The sequence below is a fragment of the Haemaphysalis longicornis genome, unplaced genomic scaffold (assembly GCF_048455015.1).
Source record: "Haemaphysalis longicornis isolate Haplotype H1 unplaced genomic scaffold, Haemaphysalis longicornis Haplotype H1 scaffold_13, whole genome shotgun sequence".
In the NCBI taxonomy this organism is placed as follows: Eukaryota; Metazoa; Arthropoda; class Arachnida; order Ixodida; family Ixodidae; genus Haemaphysalis; species Haemaphysalis longicornis.
Window position 1 is genome coordinate 12,071,270 of NW_027526233.1, and position 27,906 is coordinate 12,099,175.

Genomic DNA, 27,906 nt, shown 5'->3' on the forward strand with positions numbered 1-27,906 from the left:
AAACGCTTTCTCTTGGTCTCTAAATGCCTGTAACTCAATGTAGTGCACTATGCAGATTTTTCAATTACATAATCGACAACATGAATATGATCCATGGTTGAGTATTCTTTCTTAAACCAAGCCTAATGTCTGGGTTGTTGGATATCCTGGCTGTCAAATATGCGGGTAACTAGAACTTTGTTAAGCAGCTTTTAAACAATTGTGAGCAGGCTGATGAGTCTCATTTTTGAGATTCTTTGAATCTCCCTTCTTATGAATCAGAATAATTTTAACGTTTTTTTCAGGCTACGGATACTTTTGAGTCTACACTCGTTCCAAAAATAGTACAGCAAGCTTTTCTCGTACAATATCTCCTATTTTCTTGAAAAGATCCACGGCTCCGCGGTCATCCGCTGAAGCTTTTCCTCTTTATATGCTTTTGAGAGCCTTTCCAGCCTGCTTTTCAGTCACGGGTGGACATCGGAAGTCGAACGTGTAATCCTTGTATTTTCTTCTGGTCTAACATCCGTGGCATACAGCCTGGTGTATAATCGTTCTGCTTCCTGTATTATTTCGTCCACATTGTGCGTAATGTTTTCCAGCACGTCTCTGAGTGGGTGCATCCTGTCTTCGTCGATCACTAGCTTTCTCTGACTTGCTTTCTACTACTATGTGTGTTTTACTGGCGCAAGGGCGTCTGAGGCCAAAGCGCGCCAAGACAATGGTTGTTTTGTAACGTTTCTTGTCAAAATAACATGGCGATGGTTGTGATGTACTTGATGAAAGTGTGTGTATGGGTGTAAAGGGCGTTTACTCTAAAAAGCGAAGATGATTAAGACGACAGGTAACAATGACAATGTTTAAGGGTAACAGTGCAGTGGGTGTCGTAACATACCCCTAGCTCCAGTGATGGCAGTGACGTCCCTGGCAAATGTTGTGAAAACGCTACCAGCCACCCTGACCAGTCGTATCGGGTGGCCCTGATGTCACACATAATATGAGATGAGTGCTGAAATTCAATGTGAGCGGGCGAGGCTAACAGGACTTTACTTCTGATCGAGGGTTGATCAGATAAAAACAATGATGGGTGTGAGGGTATAGTATAGGCATATAGTTAGGAGAAGTGCCATTTCCTTGTATCATGATATGCCAAGCATTCAATCGATATGTGGAGAAGTGTGTGTATTCTTCGTCAGAACTTCTCGCAAGCTGGTGTTGAGGTTACGTTTAAAAGATGTGAGGATGTTTCATGTGCGTGGCATCTTTTTAATCTGAACACTAATATTTCGGTGAACTTGTTCCATTTTTCTGTGTTGTATTTCCCTGTGTGTAGTTTTTGTAATGTGCAGTTTGTTTTTGATTTCCGTGTCCCACTGTACCTGCCGGCGCCTGCGAAGCATACTCTGAACAAGTGGATTCATGTCAAGGTAGCAAACATGTGGGATGTCGACGACATCGCGGAGGGCAGCCACAGCGGTATTCTGGTCACCGATCTCATTGTCCAATCTTCTGCGGTGACCAGCTACAAAGCACACTACTACGGTTAATTTTACATCGTAGGAAGACATTATAGATGTTATGAGAATGTTTCAAATTAGGTTTCTCGTTACTTTTCCTAAATGGAGAGCTAGTACTAAGCTTAGAGAGTCTAAAAATAATGGAAATGTGTATTCTGGTTTCTGTATTGTGTTCCACAGTAATTAAAATGCCTTGGGCCTCTGCTGTAAAAATAAACGTATTTTCGTTCATTGTCTTTGTGATAGCAGAGTTCGGGTCATGTGCAGCGCATGACACAGAAGAGGCCGATTTTAAGGCGTCTGTGTAAAACGTTGTGCAAGGATATTTGTGTCCTGGGTGTAGGATGTTCTGTAAGATGCGTTCTCTTGGTGCAGTTTTGTTAATGCCTCTAAAAGATAAATCACATGAAACCGGGGACATTCCCCAAAGAGCTACAAGGTCGGTGATCGTAGTTTTGTAAGTCTCGCTAAAAGAAATCCCAAGCCCTCAGCTTGCACTTTCCCTCTAAACGAAAAAGGCATAGATCTAGAGGGCCGACTGAGAAACGAGTGCATGGCAGAGGTGTCATTGACAATGAAGGAAGAACGGTGATTTGTTACTGGTGTTGTCTTCAGGGCATAAGAAGTATGTGTATAAGGGCTGGTCTTCCAGGCACCACCAGTCACATTCCACGTACAGTTGGTCATTTTAGATAACATCGAACAAAGCATGGCTGGTCGATCTCTTCAATTTGCTTGAAATTTTTTACCTCATTCTCGCATGTATGTAATGTGCGCATTCACAAATATTTTCGGCGGAAAACATTTTGACCAACTCAAAAAAAAATCTTGAACCCACCCGCGTGGACCCCGGCCGCTACCTGCCCATACGCCGCGGCCAAATTTAGCGACGTCTACCAACAAATATACTAATCAGGCGGGGATGGTAATTTTTATGCTTAATCTACGCCTGATGTACATTTCGCGCCCAAAATATCGTTGGCTACAAGAACATATATTTTTTGTCATACATTTCCCAATCTTGCTCAGAGCGCATTTTGTTGTGTACTTTGCGGGCCAGTATTATTGTAAGTAACGTAGCTAGAGCGTTCACATTTCAGTGAGGGCTGGTCCTGGCAAGCACAAATAACTGCCGTAAATGTTGTGTCTGTGCACACTACGCCTAATACGTAAATGGCGCACAAATATGAAAAAAACTAAAACACTCGGATTTCAGAGGATTATTAAAAAAAACACTTGGATTTTGCTTAAATTCTCCCCAGATGTTACCATGTGAATGTACTTCAACGGTCATTAAAAACATGTTGCATCTTTTTGTTCCTGGCGCGCCTACAGCGCGAGAAAAAAGCCTGGTCGGCCAGGTCTTCACAAGATCCTGAGACACGAAACAGTGAGAGCAACTTCCAGTGAATGTGCAGACATTTGATCATTTTTTTGTACCAAAGGCAAACTATTACTTATTGATAGTATTACAGAGAATGCAGAAGCGAAACTGAAGTTTTTATCTGAATTTTGGAACGAAAATAAACAATCTGCGCACCGCTAAACGTGTACTCTTCGAAGAAAAAGGAGAAACTCCAGATTCACGCGCATTAAAAAACGCTTCTTCGAGTTTTATCAAGCTTTCCACAGATATTTTCCTCTAAACGTACTTGTGTGAGCCCTTGAATTATTGTGCGTCATTCTAAGCACAGCGCGGATACAGTCGTGCGGTGGCGAAACCACTGCAGTGTTGGTAAAACGTGCAATTTGAAAGTCTTCGGGTCTCTTTTTATAGCTTTCTCTAGATTTCCACAACCAAGGTCACTCTTTGTCTTACATTATGAACGCTCTTTTTTTTTGTGTGCGCACTGCTTCCGTGATGCGCTATATTTGTTTCATAAGATCAGAGATTTTACAAGGTGAACGCAGTCTTGTTTTTTAACTCGCCTGGGCATAACTTTTGTTCGCCTGAAATAAAAGGTTCAACGGAAGCCCCGCCGGTCGGCACCACACATGGCAAGTATTAAAAACGGACATCGGCCACACACGGCCCCTGCGCGGGTAACATCACAAGGTAGCGCGCCCCTCTTCGGTCCTTCTCCGGACACACTGGTTCAATCACCGAATTAGCGACCAAACAGGAAAGCAAACGCCCTTGAGCCCGGTGGGGTCCAGGACGACACATGTGGGATATTCATTTTTTTGTTTGAGTCGAGTATATTTTTTTTTTTTGCTTTTTCAACCGTATGCGGGGGCAGGGACGTGGCTGACAGAAAGAGCGAAAGAGGGGACTGGAAGAAAAGGGGCTGCATGCGTTCGAACGGTTACAAGTTTTCAGTTCTGTCACACTGGGAGAGTGCCTTGCGCTGCCTCCCCACTATTTGACATCGGTCGCATTTTAATCTTCATTTCATCACTTTTTATTATTCCTTTTAAGTATTCTGATTTTATTATTCTTTTTGTATATATTTAGCTTGTTACTCAGTCTCTTGTGTCATAGTTTTGTGGTTGCAAGCGATGACGTCTGCCATGGCCCATGACTGTGCGCATGCCTGCTTTGGCTTAGAAAAAATCAGGCTGTGGGTAGACGACAATCTCCCACTGTACTCCAAGGCGCCCTATGTGAGTTGTTGAGCTGCCAGTCACTTTAAAAACAGGTACCAGCTTCATGAGTTGCGAAAGAGCGACGTGCCTGAAACGTAATGGATATTCTCCGCAACAGGGCACGGAAAGAATGCCTGCGACGCAGTTGGGGGAATCGTCAAACACCAGGTGACAATTTACAACCTAAGAGAACCACTAAGATGTCCGATTCAGACGGCAAGACATGGTAACTGTGTTGTCTGAGAAGATAAAGGGCGTTCAATTCTAATACCTCGAGGGGAACGAAGTTTCCAGCGATCGCGAAACAAAAAAGAAGAAGGGCGAACAGTGCGTGCCTTTTTCGGCATACAGTCCTGGCACGTGTGGCGTTTAAGGAAGTCATCAGAAGCAGATATATGCGAACTATATGCAGCCCGGACTGTTTGCGCCCCTTTGAGGAAACTGAACATTGATGCAGCAAGCAATGTGTAAATAAACAGCTAGTAGCTGTACGGTATTAATGGGGTGCCGATGGAACCCTGTCATGTCAAACGTTGACTTCGTTAGTGTCACTTGGCTATTCTATTCTCCTTAACTCAGAAGATATTCTCCCCTTTCTACAAAATAAATTAGGGAAATCTGTAGAAAGTCACAATCGTCGTTTTATGACTCAGCTCCTTGTGACGAGCATGCTTGATAAGGCTTTTTTGCGTTACAGTGATCAAAGTGATACGAGTTTTTTTAATGGCTCACGCAAATAAACTCGGGCAAAATATCAGTGGAAAGCTTCATAAAATTTGAAGAAGCGTTTTTTAATGCGCGTGAATCTGGAGTTCCTCCGTGTTTTCTTCGAAGAGTACACGTTTAGCGGTGCGCAGATTATTTATTTTCGTTCCAAAACTCACATAAAACTTTCAGTTTCGCTTCTGAATTCTCTGTAATGCTATCAATAAGTAATAGTTTGCCTTTGGTACAAAAAAATTATCAAATGTATGCACATTCTCTGGAAGTTGCTCTCACTGTTTTATGTCTCAGGATCTTGTGAAGGCCTGGCCGACCGCCTTTTTCGCACGCTGTAGGCGCGTCAGGAACAAAATGATGCAACATGTTTTTAATGATGATTGAAGTACATTCACAGGTAAATATCTGGGGAGAATTTCAGCGAGATCGAACAAGTGTTTTTTTTTAATATCCCGCTCGACTTCACTGTTAATAAAGTTTGTTCCTCCTCCTCCGAACTCGGAGTGTTTTAGTTTTTTCTTCACAGTTGTGCGCCATTTACTTTTTAACCGTAGTGTTCATAGACACGGCATTTACGGCAGCTATTTGTGCTTGCCAGGAGCAGCCCTCACTCAAACTTCAACGCTCTAGCTCTAATACGTAAGATAATACTGGCCCGCAAAGTACACAAAAAAATGCACTTTGAGCAATATTCGGAAATTTATTACAAAAAATATATGCTTTTCTAGCCAACGATATTTTGGGCACGAAATGTACACCAGGCGTACATTACGCATACAAATTACCATTCCCGGCTGATTGGTATATTGTTTGATAGACGTCGCTAAATTTGGCCGCGGCGCATAGGCAGGTAGCGGCCGGGGTCCACGAGAGTGTGTTCCAAATTTTTTTTCAGTCGGCCAAAATTTTTTCCACCGAGAATATTTCTGAATCCGCACATTACATACATGCGGGAATGAGGTAAAAAAAATTTAAGCAAATTGAAGAAGTCGACCAGCCATGGTTTGTTCGATGTAATGTGAAATGACGCAGGATTTGCGCAGGACTGGCTCGGAAGGCTCCTGACAAAAGGCGACGCACAAGGTGCAGAACAGGGCCAAGCATTTTTAACGTGGTTTTTGAAGCTCACCCATATACTACGCTCCCATAGTCCAACCGCAACTTCACTAAACGGTTGTAGAGACGCAGTACCGCATCTTATCTGCGCCGTAGGAGTGGTGGGATAGGACTAGTATATCCATTGCCTCTATACATTTTATTTGAGTTACTTTACATGTGGAATAAATGAGAGGTTTTCATCTAGCACAATGGCTAAAAACTTGCGCCCCGTCTTCACAGTCACAGCTACTCCACTGATCTGGATGATGGGCTCAGGGTGAATACCACGCCTCTTGGAAAATAAGACAGATGTGCTCTTTTGAGGATTTAGCTTAAAGCCATTTTCTTCGGCCCATTTTCGAAGCCTTTTGTGGCAAGTTGTACCTGCCATTCGCAGATTGACAGGTTACAGGATTGGAAACTCATACTAACATCCTCCACATAAATGAAGCAAAAAATGTTACAGGGCAGAGCTTTCCCGAGTGTGTTCAGCTTAGCTATAAAAAGTGTACAACCGAGTACTCCACCCTGAGGAACGCACCTAACACAAAGTCAATTGTGAAGTCATATGCTGGCTCATCACCAGCGTGCTTCTGAAACTTTTCTTCGGTTTCTTTCAAAAGTTGAAAAAGGGAAGCATTTGGACGCGTTAGTCCACCTGTTGTCTTCAAAACTTCAAGAACTCCTTCAGCTCTTTACGAATCACCTGTTGCAGTCAATCCAAGCTTATACATTGATCAATTTGTGATTTTTAGTAGTTTCCTACACAAAACCCAACGTATATAGCAAATTATGCAGTCGGTAATAATTTCTGATGCGGGCACAGAGTAAAATACATGCTCACACTCAATCCCATCTTGCACGAATCGTTCAAGCCCACTTTTCAACTCATCCAGCTGTGATTGAGTGGGAACGTCATCCTTAAAAGCTGATGTCAAACCAGAGAATCTGAGGAGACGTGGCTCTTCACTACGTAGTAACTGGCAATTTGCGTACTTGGGTGGCTTTACGAGGCTGTAAATCAATAGCATGCTGTATAGCTGTAAAAACGTCGGCAAGCATGGATGGCCGTTTGAGCCCCCTGCTTGGCGTATGACACCAGAAAAATTTTCCAGAACAGCTTGATAAAACTTTCTGTTAGCACATATTTGAAATCGCATTTCTTTAACACGTATTTTGACAGATGAATTCTCGAGAGAACAATCACTCGCAACCCCTCAGTGGTCGCTCGTGACAAAACGTTTGAGGGTAAATTCGTGTGCCTTAACCTGTTTCTCCAATTAAGCCAGTTTACGAAAGATTCGAGCTCTTCAAAATCCTTTCCGCCTAATGTTATACCATCCTTAGGATGTCTGCGATTCATCGAATCAGAAACGCTTTGTTCATTCGTACCGTGAAATCGACTGTTCCTTTCATATTTTTAAGGCCGAGTGTACCTTTGTTGCAATAAAACTCGAAATCTATCACAACACTCATACTGAACAGTTGCGTTGCAAGTTTCCCTCTCATCTTTTTTGTGTTGGATGGGTTTAAATGGGAAAAAGAAGAGCTTCGGACAAACTCTGAGCCGGCCTTCATTCTTATTGTCCACCAAAAAGAGCTTGTCGTAATGCGACCACAAAACGCGGGTGTCCTCCACACAAAAACTGTTCCCTTCAAGAGACGGTTCCGCACGCATTTGATAAGGTGTGGTGCATCAGAGAAAACAAAAACTTGTCGATCCTCACATGCAGGACTGGTGAAGCTATTGTGTGTACCATGAAGCGCTCCGGTCACACCCAACTGTTTCCACCTTGACCAGTTTGTTGCTGCACCATCACAGATGATTGCGCCTGCATATGCACCAGCATCTTGAAGCAGAAGAATGGCTCTCACAATAAGCTGTAGGACCATCACTTGCGAAGACCGCAACAGGCTGTGAATAATTTTCCCCAAAAGGACGGAATGCAAAAGAACATGTCAATGGTCCACCAATTGCTCGGACACTTTTACTTTACCTCCAAAGTCTGCATGGCCGTTATAAGACATAGTTGTCGCTTTCACTCTCAATTATTTTCGGACATGGATCTCGTCGAAGATCATAATACCATCCTTCAGAAAAGTTTCCTTGCTCTCTAATTTGTTTTGAAGGGTGGCGAAAAACCGACTGTCAAATTCGCACTTCACACGAACCATTGAGAGATACTTATAGTTGAAACACATGGCAGCAGAAGGATGTTGTTGTTCCTCAAAAAATAGTATCGTGACGAGCTGGGGATGTGCAGTAGTAGGCAGAGTAGGAGTGATTACTTATTTATACGCCTGCTCTTGTTTGTACACTGGGCAGCTGATAAGCACTCTCTGTTAGTGGTTTCCTGCACTTCAGGAATGCCCAAATCATGCAGCTTATCACACAGTGCTTCAGCAGATATACTTGAAAGCATTTCCCGTGCAGTTTTCAATTGGAGCTAAACAACTTCACTCTTTTCGTCAGGCGATCAACTGACCTTTTAGTGCGTACTGAACCCTTTTCAATGAACCCTTTTTACTGCTGCTTCAAGCTGTGGCCATGCGGAAGTACCGAGGGGCTGGTTTTTCTTCAGCCTTGTGCAGCATACTTTTTGGTGCATGCTAAGTGTCGTTGGAAAGCACCGACAACGCGTGCACATACTGTCAACTGCACTGAGAATTAATGTGCACTGTTTATGGCGCCACCAGCCAGTGACATCAATTTCTTCATCAGCAGTTCACATCCTCAAAAACTCCTCAACGACCCGTGACATCCGCATCGTCTGGGCTACTGGACACGCCGCCATCCCCGGCAATGAAGCGGCTCACGCCGCGGCTCGCGATATGATACACCGAGCCATTGCCGACGGTGGCCAATGTTTACCTCCTCACGATCAACTCCACTCACTCAGTGGATACACAGAGACTCTCGCGCATTATCGGAAAACTCGCCGTCGTCTCCCACCACCACACTGGCACCTCTCCAGAGAGGACGCTACAACTTGGCGGCGGCTCCAAACGAATACCTATCCACATCCTACCCGCCTCCACCTCATCTTCCCCACCCAACAACCTTCCCTCTGCGCTTACTGTCCCCAGCCTGGCACCCTCTATTACATCATATGGGAGTGCCAACGAACTGACTTGCCGCCCCTTTCCAACCCAACCTTCGAGCAGTGGAGGGCTTCCCTGGCCAGCCTGGACCCGGATATCCAGCTTAAGTTGGTGACCCGAGCACGGACGGCCAGCCGAAGTCAAGGCATCCCGGACTAGAGACGCCTTCCACGGGGCGACGCCCACACATCAGCCTCTGCTGGAGAAATAAAATTATGTTCCCTCTCTCTCTCTCTCTTGTTGGCTGCACATATGGCTATTCCTTTGCCCTTGGCCCGCCGGCATACAAGCAAATTTTGCTCACTCGCCTCACAAGCATTTCAATATCTCTCCCGCTGCTACTGATGTTGCAAGGGAGCTCGAAGTGTTAAGGTGGTGTATGTTTACCCAGAGGAGCTACACTTACGTTCAGCTGTTCGTCAAGACTCACCTCTTTTTTTATGACGACGCGGCTGGGAGCAGCAGCGTAATAGTTGCACTTAGCGCCAGTTGAGGAACCATCTGAATGTGTACCTGCCGCACTGATCATGAAAACTTTACAAAACATGACTGTTCTGAAGCCGTCAATGTCAAACTTGAGGCCAGCCCACGCAGCTGCTGGGAGAAGCACGTTATTGGCATTCTCAAAAACGTCCTCGATCAAATTTGTGACCTGACACCGTGACTGGCTTTGTGTCAAATACTGAAGCATCAGATTCTACGCCAGCTATTTGATCCAATTCACTCTCCACGTATTAAGTGGCGAGGTCTTTGCTGGCGAGAGTTCTTGAAAGCTGGTACCATTTCCCAGTCTGCCACGGCGCCGTTTCGTGGTAGGAGGGCGAGAATGGTCCGCAGGCGCCTTTATTGTTTCTGTCTTTGTCAAGTGAGCAGGGCTGCCGGGAAATATCGTCGGTATGGCGTCCTTTCCCAGCGCGCTACTCGTGGTGCACACACAAGGACGTGTCCTTTGTATACCGCTCCCCACGTCTTCGTTACGTACCGCAGCTCGAAGTGCTTCTCGCACACGTAGTCGGTTGGCTGCAGCACACTGTCCTTGCGCGGAATCGCATGGCGCCATATATTCAGGCGCTCCGCTTCTCCGAGTGCAGCAAATATTGACACTTTTTCAGCGCAGGTCTTCTAGCAGGCTCTGCACCCTTAGAGAAAACACTTCTTGCCCATGTCACGGCTCGCTCACCCGAATAGCATAGCTTGTCATGCCACAAAAAGAATGACAACTAGGGCGCAACATGGCGAAAACTGCGGCGACTAGGCGGCGGCGTGCTCACCCAGAACACTGCATAGCAACCGGCTCACCTGGATCACAGTGCCCCGAATCACGGACCCGTGGCCGCTGCTTGCATCTCGTGGCATGGGGGAGGGCTATGCAAAGAATTTCCACGCAGCGACGGCACGGCGGCGGCGCTGCGCCGTTTCATCTGTCCTAACACCGTGCTCTAGGGTTCCGCCAGGGGGGTTAACAAGGGGTTAGCCAACTGCCATTTGTCCATTAGGTTTTCTTGTCCTGTTCCAGACCTTTCGTGTATCGGTGTAAGAGGTTATCAAGTTAAGAAGGATATCCAACTATTGTTTTCGGTCTGACGGCGAATGCTCGGTCCCATGACTTTGGTGCGCTTGAAAGGTATAAGGTTGTGAGCAGTTGTGTACCTGCGAAGAATGCCCCACACTTTTTTCTATGCCTGGCGTGTTTGTCGACAATCTTCATTCCACCCGGGCCGCCTTAGGTTACTTGTGTCACCAGTGTCACGTGCACGGATGGTGGGGTTACCTCCACCAGCTCAGAGAGATGGACGCGGAAAGCCGTTGACGTACAAAAAATCGACACCTGCAAAAACCCCAAAGCAAACCACTTAAATCATTTGCACACACCTGATAACCATGAAACCTCAGACTAAATGTCCCGAAATACAATTCAAAGTAAAACGCAAAAGTATCTACAATAAAGTTCTACAAAATTAGTTCATATACATTCTTTATAGCGAGTCCTACTTATTTTTTTCCCACCACTACTCCCTAGTTGTGTCCTACGACTGTGTCCCCAATGGACTGGCCTACCCAGCTGTCGTCGGCGCTAATGTGTCGCACCCGTTGCGTGGGCGCGACTCGATGGTAGACGTCCTCGTCTCGCTTCGACGCCGGCGTTCGATGCGCTCGATCGTTCTTTGGACGGCATTGGCTCCGGGCATCCTGACGTTTCCTCTGTGGCTGCACCCTCGTAGCCGCTGCCGCTGGAGGTCCTAGGTAGGTCTCGGCACGAACGTAGCCTTCCGGGGCCGTCGAAGCGAAGGTCGACGGAGCGTGAACGTTTGCCGTAGGTGACCGACCGCGGCCGCTGGGGCCAAGAAGACACAGGATGCGGCAGCCGATGCGAAGTCGGCCCGCTCCCGCACAGGCTTGGTCAGCTAAGTCGATATCCTGACTGTGTCCCTCTGGCTCGTTCAAGGAATCTCACGTGCTCCTTCTTCCTCATGGTTTCTTGCCTCCCCCTTCACTTTGTGGGCCCTGCTTTTAACACCTCCAGGCTTGATCGTGGCACACTCCAATTACTTCTTGCCTTTCCTGTTTAAAAATGGTCATCACGCCACTTGTCTCTCCTGCGTGGCGTGCTCTGATTGGCTGACCAGTGCGCTGCCATATTTGCCCATGATGGCTTGGTGTACCGGGACGGCGTTCGTTCTTTGGTGCGTTCCTGGCGTGCTCTTCAAATGGCCATTTCTTTGATCTTTCTTGTGCCTTTTCGGGGGGTTTCAAGAACACTGAAAAGGCATGTTTTCATGTTTCAAGGGCATCCCCTCTTCGGGGGTGCCCTTTGAAACATGACAACCAAGAGTCTGAGGAATGATGTTCTCTGCAGCGACAAGCATATACAAATCTAGAAGCTTCACCAATACTCATGTGTTGTATAAATGTCTGTGAGAATTGAGATATCGGCTTAAATTTCTCCAAGTCTCCAGCATTATTGTATTACAGCGCACTACAAACAGGACACAGGGAAGGACGCAGACACAGCGCTGAGACCCCGAATAACTAGTGATGAAGTTGGCGAGTGTGGAATGATGGGCGAGTTGGTATTTCGACATTCTTGTATTACAGCGCACTACAGCGCACTGTGTCCTGTTTGTAGTGCGCTGTAATACAAGAATGTCGAAATACCAACTCGCCCATCAGTCCACACTCGTCTCCAGCAGTTTCGTTAAACCTTTTAGCTAAGATGGGATTGTAGGGGTCTCTGTCTAGGCACCTCAGAAATACTGGGAAATGGTCACTTCGAATCAAGTTTTCCCCCACCTGCCACTGAAGTGGTGGAAAAAGAATAGCACAACCAATTGCCAGGTCTCTGTGTGAGTACGTGTTGTGTGTGGTGTTTTAATATTGCCGCGAACCATGTATGGCTTGCTTATTTATTGTTTGTTTTTACTGCCCGGCCACTCCCGGCTGTGTAATGTGCGTTCCAAGCAAAGCGCGTCTTCCATTCTTTATTTTTATGCCGCACGGGCTATCACATTCAGATAAGCAAACTGTTTCGCCCTAACGTCGCTAGCCCAGAATAATCGTCTGTGATCTACAATGTTCTGGATGTGAATCGACGGTTCCAGAAACACTCGCGCCGAAAGATAAAAACCCTGCAGAGCAGACGCCTCGGCATTCGATTCTGCGGACGCTCGCCGACGCAAGTCACTTTGTTGACCGCTGCTTCGCCCCCTCTGTATTCTTTTGAGTTTTTAGGGGAGCACAAGTTCGCTCCAATAAACTTGTTTCTCCTTCATAACAACTGCGTCGTCTCTGGCTTCGTGATAATATGTAGGCTGTTTTGTGGTAAACAAAGACGTACCAGATGAGACTAGGAAATGTTCAGTCAAGTGCCACGAGCATCAGTTTTCCCAGATCCCCAGAGTTTGTTGTGTGCTTTAGGTCTCCAAAGTTTAAATGGTTCAGGAAGGTCATCTATCAAGGACTCAAATTCTGAGGTAGCAATTGATGATCCGGGGCAAAGCATAAGAAACATTTGCGTAATCAGCAAATCAAAAACAATAACGCGGACAGCAACTGCCTCAAGACTGGTGGGTAGTTTAATGGACTGGGATGGGATGAATTTCCGCGTCACAATCGCAACCCCGCAAAGGCATCTATATCTCTCCTTAAGACAGCGTATTGTTTTAGAAAGTTACTTTGCTTGAGATTTAGATGTGTCTCTTTGAGGCAAACAATACCGGATTGATGTGTATAAAGGAGTTCATATACATCATCTCAGAATATTGTGAGAGCACTACAATTCCATCGAACTATGTTTTCAGCAGCAGTTATGGATTAAAGATAATAAAAATGTAGTTGTGTTGTTGCCTACATTGGTTCATGTCAGTGAGTCTTGTTTAGGGACTGTGATACGAGGAGGTGGTTTTTTCAACATAAACCCCGCGGATTGCTTGCTGACGTGGCTGCAGGCTTCTTGGTTGGAACCTGGAGCGCGGGAAGGGAAGGAGTTTGTGTGGGGACCCCTGTGTTCATGCTCTCATTGCCCTCGGGTGTCGTGCGGGACAATGGAGCCTGACTGGAAGAGGCCGGACCAGTACCACGAGCGCCCATCACCACGTACTCCACGGGCTCCGCAGAAGTTGCAGTGGGGTGCTCGGCTGTGGATGGCAGCCCAGCAGGAGAAGAAACCACCAGGGCCTGTGTTGTAGGGCAGGAGGTTGTGGTTCTCAAATTGGGTTAATGAAGGCGACACATCAGCTAAGCTGCATTGTGTTGCAGTACTAACCAAACGTCGCCCCAACTGCCGGCGGGCGGTGTCTGCAAACGGTGCAGCCAAAAACGTCTTGCGCTTTTGGTGTGCTTCAGGGAAACTGATGTTTCAGGTTACTTTGATCTGAATGACCTGCTTTCTTTTCTTGAATGAAAGGCAAGATCGTGAGTACGCAGTGTGTAAGCCACTGCAGTTTGGACATTTTATGATCGGGTTTTCGCAGTCATCAGAAGAGTACTCACTTTCGCCACATTTCGCGCAGGTGAGCTTGCCACGGTAAGCTAGAGTTCCAGCATTGCCTCGGCTTTGGAATGCAGGCGCTACAAACCACTTATAAAAGCGGCCTTCACTGTCTCGGGCAGGGTGAGCTAGGAAATGTTAGGGTGAAGTGTCCGGTCTTGATTTCTGCTCCACCTCTACTCATAATAATTCTACGGACGCCAACACCACCTTGGTCATACAATCCCTAAGGGAGATCATCATCTGTCTTATGCAGGAGTTCTTTGTCACAGATAACACCTTGGACAGGGTTTAGCGTGCATTGAGGCTTAACGGTGGCTGTCAAGTTGGCAATTTTTTTCTTCATGAGGTTCTCACTTTGGTTTATTCGCATAACTTCAGTAATGAGGTCTCCAGAGGGCATCTTTTTGGCAATGCCGTCTTTTCCAACAATGTTTTCTATGCCCTTGCCTATGAAAAACACTCACAGGTCTTTGATAGGTTTGTCGTCAGTCGAGTGTACAACGAGGTATTTGCTGAAACCTACCTGAGGTGGTTAGGTACGGAGTGCTTCGGTGCGACCCCTTTTAGGGGGTTGATCAGGGTGGTTTGCGGAAAGTCAGAAGCTAGCCATTGAACACGGAACCAATTCGGTGAAAAGGCTAGTCACCCACCACCGAGCCCACCAAAGGAACGTGGCTTTGATGCACTCGTTTACTGTACCTCACCACTATAACCCTATGGTAGGAATCTACGGTGACATCCTCGCACAAGGTCAACCCTCGCCGCCTCGAGGAGAATGGGCCAATGGAGAAAAGAAACGACGGCAAGACAGCGTTAGGAAACAGGAAACGAAAGAAGGAAGAAGAGGACGGGAAAAGGCGACTGGCTCATTCACATCACGGCGGGTCAGACTGGGGGCATCGTCTACGCGAACTGGGAGCCAAAGTGGCGTGTTGCCGCGTCTTTTGCATATCTTGCAAAAACGTATTGATCCCGCTCTTCGGTTACGTGCATCCGTTGTATGTAGGTCGATCGTATGTGCATGTCATATTGCTCTTTTAACATTGCTAGTGGGACATTCAAGGCAACATGATCAGCACATTCATCAAACGCAGCTTCTGCAAATGTCACGGGAGTCCATGAAAGGTTTATCTTGCTCGCGCTCATATCGCAGCACTCGTCAGATGCACACGAACATAAGGCACCTTATGTTCGTGTGCAGCCAATGAGGGCAGCCAACGGACGGGACACATTCTGACGTTATATCCGAGAAAAGATATCTGACATAAGCGACTTTTCTGGCAACAAGAATGGTTCACCAAAGGTTTTAAAATCAGGTGTGCCGTAGCAAAGTTTTGCAAGCGCAAGAAACTCATTGATGTTTTTCGAAGAATGCAATATCTCGATAATGTCACACAGTTCAATTTTTTCAGCTTGCTTGTCTTTCAATCGGTAGTATAACCGGATCATTATATGCGTGATTTTTTTTCATAGTCAATGTTGGCGGCAAATACTTGGTATAAGTGTTCGATGTCAATAACTGGTTTGATCTCCTCATTCAAGAATCTCAATTCAACTTCAGTTGTCCGTTGCTGGTGCAGAAACCTTGTAAACACACCACTAACATCAGTGATCGTTATGAACTAGCCTAATAGCGCTTTCGTGGTTCGGCACCGATCTCCAGCAACTAAAAGCGTGTTTACTCTTTGAATATTCAATTCGTGGAGGCGGATCATAGGCAGAGGAATACTTGGTTCGGGTTGTGCCTCTTGCATTGATCGATGAGCTATATCATGCACATCATCATTCACAAAATTGTGACCTGTACCTAACACAAAATTTTCGAAGGGCAGGGCTCATCGTCTTCTCATCTGGCAATCACGCTGGTCGGCTTCCTGTAGTACAATGAAACCCCGATAATACGACTTTCAAGGGACCGCGAGAAAGTGTCGTGTTACCGGGGGGGGGCGTCAACGACCAAGGTGTGGGTAAAAGCCCACCTAGTATTCGTTCTCACACGACAGGTGGGCTAAGAACTTATTTGAAGTACTATATTTAGCGCGTTCTCGCCGTATTTGCGAACCTTTAGCTGAAATGCCAAGTTAAAAAAAAAGCAATGCCTATGTTGTTCTCCCCTCCTCTTTATGACATCCAGCTAGCCTGCCAGGCAAACGCCGCGCGCTACGCGATATAAGGTCGACGTGGTCGAGCAAATTGAGAGAATTAAAGGCGAGTGTGAAACTGCCAAGGCCAAGCGAAACGAACGATTGCACAAGGCGGATATGAAAAAAACACCATTGCCGTACATCGTGGAGACACTCTTTGAACGGTTCTGTGCCATCGCTTTTGGGTCATAGAGCTCAACACATGGCTGTTTCCGTTTCCCACAAGACCCAGCAACGAAAAATAGATGACATAATTCAACCTACGCTAGTAACCCGTGCTGCGGAGACAATTATAACCCTGCCTTGCTACAGAGCCTTGAAGCGGCGGTCAGCGAGGGACCCAAAATGGCTATGCGAACGGGTGCCCGTCTCCCCGATCACCTCCTGTATTCTGTTCCACCCTTGCGGCAGACGCGCATGCATGGCGGCACTCTAGCAAAGAAACAAGCGGAGTGACATCGTGGCTTTCGATAAGCAGATATATAGGGAGAAAGAGCGTCGTGACATAAAAAAACTTCGATCGATAGGGCGAAAAAGGCGGCTGTCCGGTCATCGCCTTGGAAAGGCGTCGTATGTGTTTCCGCGTTCTTTGGCGAATCAACAGGCGCTTCAAATTCACGGTGTACCTGTCACCTGAACGTCGACTTCTCGCGGTTGGCGCATTGGCGTACTGCTGCCGCGTGGGGCCGTCGCAGGTTGACTCCCGCTCAAGAGTACTCGCCTGCTTGTTTGCGTCTGTTTAATAAGTTATTCTTTATATCTTCTTCGTTGGTGAGTACCTGATGCTGCGCGGTGTTTTGGTGCGAACATTTCTTGGTAGCGCACTTCGACTATTAATCATGTGTAATAAGGAAAGGGATAAAGTGGCCGAAGCCAACCTTCTATCTTCGGTAGTCATGGGTGTATTGATTTTGTGGCTTAGAATAAAGGTCAGTCAACTGGAACCAAACTGTTTAGTGTGAATTGTATAGGGGGTCCGCGATCAGTACTTTAATCTTGTACATTAGAAGTGGAATTAATTGCATCTGGAGCTATTCCCAGATCAAGTAGCGTCAAACGGGTGTTGAGAATAAAGAACGTCAAGACGGGTGGTGAAGCCGTGTAAAATATGGGAAAAGCGCCGGTTAGTCCACGCCAGGGTCCGTCCTATGATGCGGACCAGGTGCACCCGGGCGTCATATTGTCGGGGTTTTAGACGCGAAGCATCTGATGGTCGGGGCTCTGTCCGTCCCTCTCTGGTTGTCGTTGTCCGCCATCCGCCGTCCGCACTCTACTGCGCATGCGCATCTCTACAGCCCCGTCTGCGTTTGGGCTGACGTCAGCGCAGTCCACTATAAAAAGAAAGTTAGGCAGCGCCCGGTTTCGATCTCATGACTCTCTGGCCACAACAGGAGGTACGCGGCGCTCTTCCCACTGCGCTACAAACCCAGACGGGAGCATGCGCTATGAACGCGCCTTATTTTCTTCGCTCATTCAAAATACGTCAAGACGCTACTTACACAACGAAGGCACGCGAAGCTGAACGTCAATGGAAACGACGAACTCAACACTAATGGTAAATTCAGTCGACCCCATGGGTGCTTCGCACACTACTCAGGGGTTCCCTACAGGAAGATGGGGTAATTTTTAATGCATTGTTTTTATGGGTAGTTTGTTGGGACCGCGGTTATTCGTCCTATGAAGCGGCTTGTCGTAAGTCTGGGGGACATATCATCGGGGTTCCACTGTATCATCGTGGCTCTTTGCGTCCCAGCGGTAAGTTGTCGGCATAGAGGGGTCTTTCTCCTTGTAGTAGGGCCTACTTCGGATGCTTCGAATCACACAGGGCATTCTTCCAGGTTTTCGGCACCGTGCGGGCCGAATGCACCGTGCGGGTGTCGTGCAGTTTGTGTGCGTAGTATGGAAGTTACTCAAAATGACAGATAGAGATCAGCAAGAAAAATACACTAAGGGCGATTTTTCCGCTGATGGATGGTACGGCGATTATAATAAAGGCCAGCTCACAGACCAGCAAGAAGGTGAAGGCAATGGCAGATGAACGAAGCCACACAAAATGGTTCCGACGCGAACACGGATGAAGAAGAGAGGACATTTTTGTCGGGGCATTAGCTGGGATACTGACCACAAGGACCTTCGAGAATACTTGTCTAAGTTTGGCGTCATGGTCGATGTGAACATCAAGACAGACCCCACAACGGCCAAATCACGAGGTTTCGGGTTCATCACCTTTAATGCCAAAGAAGCGGTGCTCAGGGTCACACCAGACATACACCATACACCACCGTTTCAATGACTGAAGCGGTGCTCAGGGCTGCACCACACACTGCGAAGGGCAAGCCGCTCAACCCGAAGCCGGCGAAAGCGCGGCCTGGCATCAAAAAGATCTTTGTCGGCGGGCTGGAGTCTGGCATGACGAACGCCGACATCAAGGCCTACTTCGAGAAGTTTGGACCCGAGGAGAATGTGCAGCTGCCCTTTGAAAATGCCAGGAACCAGTGTCGTCAGTTCCCGTTTGTGACCTTTGAGCGCGAGGACTCTGTTGAGCTGGTGTGCCAGGAGCCCAAGCAGAATATTGGCAACAAGGAGTGCGAAATCAAGAAGGCCACCCCCAAGCCCGACGCCAGAGGCTTGTGGGGCGGCTGGGGTGGTTGCTATGGTGCTGCCGGTGGCTGTGGAGGACGCGGTGGTCGAGGTGGCCGTGGACGAGGAGGAGGTTATCAAGACAAAGGCTGGGGCAACCAGGGTTGCGGCGGTGGCGGCTACGAAGGCGGCGGCTACGGCCAAGGTTATGGTGGCGGCTAGGGCCAGGGCTACGGTCGTGGCTATGGTAACTACGACTATGGCAGTGGCTATGGCGGAGGCTACCACTACTCCGAGAGGAAATATGAGGCGAACCATGGAATGACGACGCTATCTATTTACAGTACGAGATGACCTATTTACATTATTTACAAGGCAGCTGTTCTAGAGCGTTCGCCCAGGCTGTACGCCCCACACACAGCTCTTTTTCGTCGTTCTTCATCGGACCCACAGTGGCACATACCTTACTGCGCCCTTCATCTCCTCGTGACACAGCCCCCGCGTCGAAGGCTACTGTCTCGTTCGAGATCACAATAAATGTTCTGATGCGGTAAGGATGCGAATGAGATGAGAAGAGAGGGGAAGTGTTCTGACCGCCATGGATTACGATGGTTCGATGAGCTGCGGCCCCGGAACACCGTTTTCCGCCGATAGGGCGAAGCAGCAGCCAAAGCCCTTGGAGCTCCGCTGGAGAACTGGGCAGGGAATCGGCGTCGTCGTATCGTGGGGTCGCGGCTGGTCACGTCGGAATATCCAGGCAGGTTGTTCGCTGGGGAAACGGGGCTGGGGATGGTCATGTCCATGGCTCACCGGGGCTAGGGCGGGCCGACGGGATCCAAGAGGCTTCTAGCAATAGCTTCGGGAGACCAAACCGGGCAAGGCTGAGACCGCGATGGGGATCGAGACCCAGCACCTCACCAAAATGTTACGTGGTGGCAGAAGGAATGAGGCGGACAATTCAGGACGACAACGCGATCTATTTACAGTGGTGGATGGCCTGTTTACATTATTTACGAGGCAGCTGTTGCAGAGCGTTCGCCCAGACTGCACGCCCCACACACAGCTCTTCGTCGTTTTTCATGAAACCCACAGCAGCGAATACCCTACTGCGCCCTTCTTCGTCTCCTCGTGAGAATATAAAATGAGAGGAAAGACCAGAAACTGGGACGTCCGGGTTATACAACGGTGGTTCTATTTGCAAAAATGGCGATGAGAGGAAGACGAAGTAGCTCAGGCTAAAGCTGCTCAAAAAAGATTACGGGCACCTATGATGCTAATCGCATCGGTGCCCCGATGATGATTAGGAAGTTTTTACACCTATCTCCTCGAATAGTTGGTATCCAGCATGGCGTTAAATTTTAACTTGCGGGCACATTTTCTCTGCAAATATTTTCAGTGGCCTGATCAACATGGCCGGGTCATAACCAACCCAATAATCGAGATTTATTGCTATTGGCATGGTAGCAGTGCCCTGATTGGGTCTTGCTGCCATAAAGTACTAAAACAGCTATGCGTGATACGTTTGCTTCCTTAAAGCCCCAATATTACCTCCCTCCACGCTAAAACGCAAGACTAAAATAGCCTTCCGTAATTTTAGCTAATGTACTTTCTTGCTTTTTCAGGCCTTCCGGGAACTTCAGCAAAATACACCCGACATTGCAATACAAGGCCTGGAGCACTTTTCGCCAGAGCAGCTATTCTTTATATCTTTTGCGATGGTGAGTACCTAACGCTGGGCGGTGTTTTGGTGCGGACATTCCTTGGTGACGCTATTCGACTACCAAACGTGTATATTTGAAAGGGACAAACCACCCGAAGCCAACCTTGTATCTTCAATGGTCATGGGTATTTAAATTTTGCAGCTCAGAATAAAGCTCAGTCGACTGAAACCAAAACTTTGTTTAGTGTGAATTGTATAGGGCGTCCGCGATCAGTACTCTAAACTTGTACATACATAAACTTGTACTCTAAACTTGATTGCCTGCGGAGCTATTCCCACATCAGATGAGAATTATGCCGTCAGGCTTTTAGTTATAGTCGCAAGGAATCAACGCACAGTTGTTTGCCTAAATATGTGTTATATAACTACAACTTTTACTCCCATTGCCCAGGTTTCGTACTCGTCGCTAAGGTTGCGCGAATGGGATGCAAGGTGTCGCTGTGGTTAATATTTTAGTTTATTTGTACTGCTCCAGGCGAGCAGAAGCTTTGCGGTGAGAGATTTGTAACCACAGCCAAAAATGGTGGAAGCGATACGCGTTTTTATATTGCTGCTTGCCAAGCCAGCGTCTCGGTACCGCTTGGGGCACTAGGCTGATCTCCCCCCGCCCCGCAGTGCCTCCCGCCCAGCGTGACGTAATCACTACTTTATATTGATGTCATAGCAATAACAGTTGTATTTTTTGGCGCTGTTTATTACGAATTACTATTGTTTTGAAAGTGAAAAAGCTATCAGTTGAAAGTTATAAAGCGTGGTGTTGTTAACTACTAGAGGATATTTAAGGGCGGATGGACAGAAAAATCGACTAAAATGAAAGTTTTTTTTATTGTGCCCAAATATTACAACATTCTTACGGAACGTCCCCAGGAAGTGACTTCCTGAAATGACCAGCAGAATTGTTCGAAAAATGGCGCTCAACCCCCCCTGTAGCACCGAGTGCTACTCCCTGCATGTTTCGTGCGACATACAGTGTTATTTGCGTTGTATTGATCTGTGAAAACGCGTAATACTGTTTATTTTTTTTAATTGCCACCGCATTGTTGAGTCACTTTTTTGTAGTTACGTACATACCCCAATAGCACTGCGTTTTCAAAATAGAATCGAGCATGCATTGGGAAACGTTTGTTTACGTCATGTCGGTCGTGTATTATTCTTTTTGCACGCACGTAATTGGATTCTTTTTCGAATTATTACAGCGATATTAAAAGCCAGAAGCCCTATGGGCTAGTAGCTTTGCGTCATTTTTCAGAGTGGCGCGCAAGACGAGGCAATTTGATAAAATTAAAAAACAGCAGATTTTGAAGTAGCCAGAAGCCCAAAATGTTGGTAGCTTTGCGTCATTTTCCGCTGTCGGTTTTCTCAGTGGCGCGCAAGCTGAGACAGTTTGCTAAATAAGGCAGCAGATTTTGAATTGGAACCTCCCAACACATCATTTCAGCCGATAAAAACAACATTTCGTCTTCAGCTTTTCTAGTTCCCGAAAACATTTTTTGTGTGATATTTATCAATGCTAAATACACATTGTGAACCAGAATAAGGAAGTCTACATACGTTTTTTCTGCCGGAAATAAATAACATTTCTGTAGATGCTATGTATATCATTTTCGGTGACTGAACCATTAAATCGAATAATATTATTCTGTTTCAGAAGAAAACCTCAGGCAGCTAACTCGTATAGAATCTTTTCATCCCCTCTTCCTCTAAAAATGTTTCTGGAAATGCTCTTTAGGCCAAGAAAACAAGCTAAAAGACCTCAAAATGTTATTCGAAAGACTATAACGTATTTCTCCATGTAATGTCACACACGGATGAAAGATGTTTAGTATACATACCTTTTAAGTTTTTTAACTTCTTTTTAACCTTTTAAGTTTTTAAGTTTGAAGTTTAAAGTATAAGTTTAAACATTTAGGTTTTAAGTTACATTTTTTATAAACTTTTAAGTTGATTTTAAAAAACTCAACTCACTTAGCTGCACACGTAGGTGAACACAGACGTCAACATGCATCCACCCTTACACAAGTATCCGGTAAGAGATTGGGCAATGCGTGACATTTGCCGCGAGCGCCAGAAGTGAGTCTCTGCCACTCGAACTGGCGCCGAAACGCCTCGACGACTTCGCAGCCAGCTCTATCGCTTCACATTACTGCAGGTTCCCGAGCGTTTGTGTATTTCTTTATTTGCGGTTGTTTGTCTGAGGACCCGCTGTCCGGGGGCGGGGCATCCTCCAACAGTGGATTCCTCTCAATTGTTTCCTTAGTATTTCATTCGCAGAAGGGCTCAGAATCCCGACCACGAGGAATCGACAGATCTTTCCTAGGCAACTCAGCCTCTCCTCGCTTTATCCCTGAGAACCGCGCGCATGAGAACTAAGCCTAACAAATGGTGGCGCAGTCTTTTTGCCTGACGTGGGGCAACGTCTTAAACGGGATGCTTCTCTTTCTCTCTATTTCTCCTTCACTGCCTCTCTACTTATTCCTGCATCTTTGGCTGGCTCTCTGAGCGCAACTCATGCAGGTTTGCAGCGTTGCCTTTTCCGGAAGTAACAATCATTCCGAATACGTGCGACCCTGAACAAGATCGGTTCAACCATGTTGGGAACGGTATTGTGTACACACATAGCACACCCCCACCGGCAAAAAATTTGGGCTCCCTGTTGAAGTAGTTGGCCGTCACCTCCTAGGATTTGCCAAACCAAATTTCGCCCCTAAATTTCATGCAGCTGTAGAGCAGCCGACCACGGTTGCGGTCAGGCCAGCGACACCGCAGAGGATATTAAGAAACCCTGCTTCCGCAGATGCCGCCTTTGTAATTGACCATGGCATTGTTCAATGTACGAACTGTGTCTAGCGAGGAAAGCTTATCTGTGTAATTTCACGTGCATTCGCACATTAAGTGGAATAATATAGGGTTTAGCAAAGTTAGAACAGGAGAGGCTTTCATGGGGCTGCCTAGCGGGTATATTTTGCGCTGCAAAAGATTCCAAGAGAAGAAAAACACAGGCTGGGATTTTTATTCTGCAAGAAAATATCCGAGAACGTTAAATATTTCCTCAGCATTAAGGAAAGAACTCTGCCTAATTGGAACTCCGCTTGATTCGGAAAATTTTACGGTTTTCTTCGAGTCGAATTACCAAGCTTTTACTGTACTTGCTAAAAAGTAATGGCTTTCAAGAAAGTGGAAGAAATGATTGTAAATAATGTGCCAATCAATTTTACATGGTACACTGGTGAGCGTTATGAATCTGTAATTGGTGGGATTGTAACTGTTACCTGTTTTGGGCGAGGAAACCACCTTCCCGAACTTCAAATCCTGTGGCGTTTTAGAAGTTTCTAGAGCCTGAGAAAAATCTTGCACCGAATTAGAGCGGATAATACTCCGGAATTCTTTAAGAGTTTTGTATTAATATAAAAATCTTCGAGGGAAGAATGTTTCAGATTCTTTATCAATTTGGCAACACCCCCCCCCGTATATAACTATTGGAGCCGTAAGTAAATAATCGTGCGCAGGGAAAGGGGGCAAACAGGGTGGTGCACAGGTTATGAATTCCGAACGAAATTGCAGCACTTAAGGCTTCAGAGCACATTTTGCTTGCCATCGCACAGTCGTCTTCAGACATCTATTCAATTTTTTTTCACTTTGTTCTTTAGGAGCTAGCCAAAATCAGCGGGGACGAGATCTAAGCATAGAGGAGAGGGTAACATCAGGTAACTTATATACGGCCACCTGATATACTGCAATCACTTCCAAGAAGTCCAACTGCCGATCTTCTAAACCTGCACTATGTTGAAACATATCCTCAACACTGTAGTATATCTCCAGATGGCTGAAGGCAATTTAGCAGTTCGGTTGATATGAGTGTGCCTACCTGGGTCACATAAAAAAACAAAGAAAAGTGCTGTAGAAGATGCGTTCAGAAAATGTCAGTGAGCTTGTTCGAGCAATCATTTCTACTACGGGCTTAAAGGATACCAATGAAAGTTTGAGATGGGCCTCAATGCAGCTCTACGGCTAGAAACGAACGCTATACAGCTTTCTTAGAAACTTCGCATTAAAAGAAAAATTCGTCTGGGTTCAGGATTCTAACCCGGGATCAGCGCTTAACCAGAGCAGTCACCTACCAACCGAGCTAACGAGGAGGGTAACCGTTTGTAGCGCGAGAGTGAAGTTATCAACAACTCCAGGTGATGGACAGATATTAATCGACCAGATTTAGGGGAAATCCCTACGGTAGAGCATGATGATGATCGTGTTTAATGGCGCAAGGGCTTCTTGGCCAAAGAGCGCCAAAAAGGAGTGTTGTGCCGCATGCTTTCGTTAAAGGATGGGTATAAAAATTAGTGTATAGGTGCAATGATTATTCAGTAAAAAACGACCAAAACATAGCTGAGAGCGCAGGAAAAGATTCGGGCCGAAAATTAGGGCGCCTCGAGGACCCGTTTCGCCTACCCAAAAGGATAAAGTCCTTGAGTGTTACGGGAAAGTACCTCAGCACTGTCCTCATTACTCATGGACAACCTGCGTTTATGTCTGATAACAAATTTTTCACAAAAAATCAACCTCAGCGAGTAGTCTAAAAACTTTTTGTAATTGATTATTCCTTCATCTGAGAGAAAGTTCGACGGCTGTGCAGGTATGTGTTGTGTCTGTATTAGTGTTTCGAATGACTCCACTCAATTAGGACATAGAGTACAGAATGATCTCGGCCAGATATATCACATGTTCGTGGTGGTGTTCTATTGAAAAAGTATCCATGTGTGCCATTTGAGTGCCCTGTCCTTAAAAGACAACGAGCAACTTCTACAGACCTGTGTAGTTTTTCAGTTATGTGTCTACCTATTTGTGGTTTAATTGCATGAAGTCTCTTTTCTGTTTCCATGTCTTAGTGTTCCTACCAGCGTTCTCGGTGTTCTCTTTTAATGAGCGATTTAGTGTCACACTCAGGCAAGCATTTTTAGGAAGAGCATTTCCACATTTCCAAGAGAAGCAGCAGCTGCCTCCCTATCAGCAGCCTCGTTTCCCGGTGTTCTGAAATGATCACGGACCCAGCAGATTAATTTTTAACCCCATCGACTGGGCTGACGTAATAGCGTTTATGAGTGAGTTGAAGACTGAGTTCGTATGGGGCTTCTCTAACGTCAGGGCTGTCCCAACACTGAGAGAATCAGTCTATATGACCGAGCAGACTATTTTGTTCTGTATTATGTGTTCTGTTGCCAGTGCAATAGGTTGGACGTCGCCTGTGAGATCGCTCTTGTGACGGTTTAGGATTTTCGAAGCACAGAGGTTCGGTGCGACTGCGGCACATGGAACCGAAGTATGCGTATTGAACACATTTGTGTAGGACTCTGTACAGTCATATTTTCATGGGACCGGTGGACAATGTCCCATAGCGGCACAGCTCGGCATGGAAGATGACGAGGAAGAAGACGCGTGCAGATGAGAAGACTCGGCCATGGCCACTTGTAAATATTGTAAATACATCTTTTCTCATTCTTCGCCATGGTTCATGTGATCTGTCCTGCCACGACGTTACACTTTGGTAAAGGTGCGGGTTACAGTCCATCCCGGCCCCGAGCTTCACCCCGCCTCAACTCATGAAGTGGAGAAGGAGGAATAAACGTATATCTGAAGATGTTAGCCCTGCGGAAGAGTCCTCCTTCCAGGACCCCTTGAGTCCGTCCGGATTCTTGGGCTCGCTGCACCAGCCAAATCTGGTCGTCAGGGCCCGAGCTGGACAGTGCTCTCTCCCAGTGCTCAGGGGAGGGGAAAGGCAGGTGGGTAAGGTGGGGGTTCTTATCACAGCCCCACATGATATGGTAGAAGGTGCCCGAAGCCTCGCAGAAGCGGCATTGCGAGGAGTACAGGGTGGGGGCCAGAATATGGGGTCTAGTGGGGTGAGGAAATGTGTTTGTCTGAATGCCTCAGAGGTTGCGCTCTTGTTCTTTGGTGAGGGTTTACTTTGGTGAGGGTTTACAGCATTACCTCTGTTCCAGGCGGTAATGCTGAGTGATTTCGTGGAATGTCAAGAGAGGGGAGACCTGCCACTGCTCGCCGGTGGCTTGCCCGGTGGGTCAACTCTCGGGCACGCTGATGGGCAGCTTCGTTGCCAGACACGGCGGAGTGGGCTGGAGCCCAAATAATTCGTACGGGATGTCGAGGAAGATGCTCGAGTATAATTTTTCGGCCAGGTCGTGATTTGCAACCGCTGGACAAGGTTATACAGGCTTGTTGGCTGTCTGTGATTATTATTTCTGCCGAAGTTTGTGCAATCGCTAGAGGGATGGCCGCTTCGTCCGCCTGCAGAAAGTGGATGGCAGGGATGGATGCGCATGTAACGAGGTTTTTGGTAGCAGAAACCACAGCGTTCACAGCTCTTCGCCCGGGATATGAAGCGGCGTCTGTATAGGCTGGGGCAGAGTTTAGGCCGCATTGATTAAGAATAGCTTTCGCTCTGGCTTTTCTACGAGCCTCATGATGTGTCGGATGCATGTTGCGTGGTAGTGGGGCCACATCAATGAACTTGCGAACCTCATCGGGAAGCTGAGTCGCATCCGCCTGCTGGTGTTGCAGAGGAGAGCGCAGGTTATTGAGATAGAATGGCTCTGCCGGTAGGGGTAGAGCTCGGGCGTAAGAGTTAGCTCAAATTCTGTGCTTCAATAATTCATCTAAGGTATTGTGGACTCCCAACCGCAAACGTTCCTGCGTTGAGGTGGTAACGGGCAGTCCTAATGCTAGTTTGTACGCCTTGCGTATCAGGGCTTCCCCCTTGTCCTTTTCGGTCTCCGAGACTATGGCATAGGGGAGGGAGTAAGCGACCCTAGACACGACGAAGCCTTGAACCAGCCTGAGTACATCCTCCTCTCGCATACCCCTGGTCTTGGTACTAATCCTGCGGATCATGTGCAATACTTGCTCTATGGTGTTCTTAAGTCTATTGAGCAGTTGGGTGTTCGAGCGATCCGCTTGGAAAAGCATGCCTAAAATTCTGACCTGTGGAGTCGGAACAATTACATGGCCGTCCATGTGCAGGGAGATGGTTGGCGACCCAGGAGAAAGTTTCTTCTTTTCTGAGACGATCAGCAGCTCCAATTTCTGCAGCGAGCATTCTAGGCCACACTGCCATGCATGTTGAATGACTATGTCAGCCGCCTGCTGTATATAGTTCTCCATGTCGCCTACTGATCCATTAATGGTTCTTATGGTAATATCGTCCGCATATATTTCCATGGAATATGCCTGGTACGGCAGCCAGGAGTGGAGGGAGACCAATCAGGGCTATGTTAAATAGCAAGGGAGAGAGAACGGCACCCTGGGGTGTGCCCTTGTTGCGGAGGGAAACGGGATCTGATTTCAGGTCACCCACCTTGAGAATAGCTTCTCGGCCTTCGAAGAAGTCTCGAACGTAGGTGTAGGTACGTTGCCTGGGAGGCTTTAAGCATGACCTTTTCCTTGCGTTGAAGAAGTATGTCC

At 47.0% G+C, this 27,906-nt stretch overlaps 1 protein-coding gene across 1 annotated transcript; it reads left to right on the top strand.

The window, feature by feature from the left end:
* Positions 1–18,189: 18,189 nt before the first annotated feature.
* Positions 18,190–19,017, top strand: LOC144164433 (RNA-binding protein squid-like). Its single transcript, XM_077694969.1, has 2 exons — positions 18,190–18,383; positions 18,431–19,017. The coding sequence occupies exons 1-2, from the start codon at positions 18,190–18,192 to the stop codon at positions 18,936–18,938; spliced, it is 702 nt and encodes a 233-aa protein (XP_077551095.1). The 3' UTR covers positions 18,939–19,017.
* Positions 19,018–27,906: the final 8,889 nt, after the last annotated feature.

Coding starts and splice junctions, on each gene's coding strand:
- LOC144164433 (XM_077694969.1), top strand. CDS start 18,190: ATGGTTCCGACGCGAACACGGATGAAGAAGAGAGGACATTTTTGTCGG. Junction 18,384..18,430: donor TTTAATGCCAAAGAAGCGGT/GCTCAGGGTCAC, acceptor CGTTTCAATGAC/TGAAGCGGTGCTCAGGGCTG.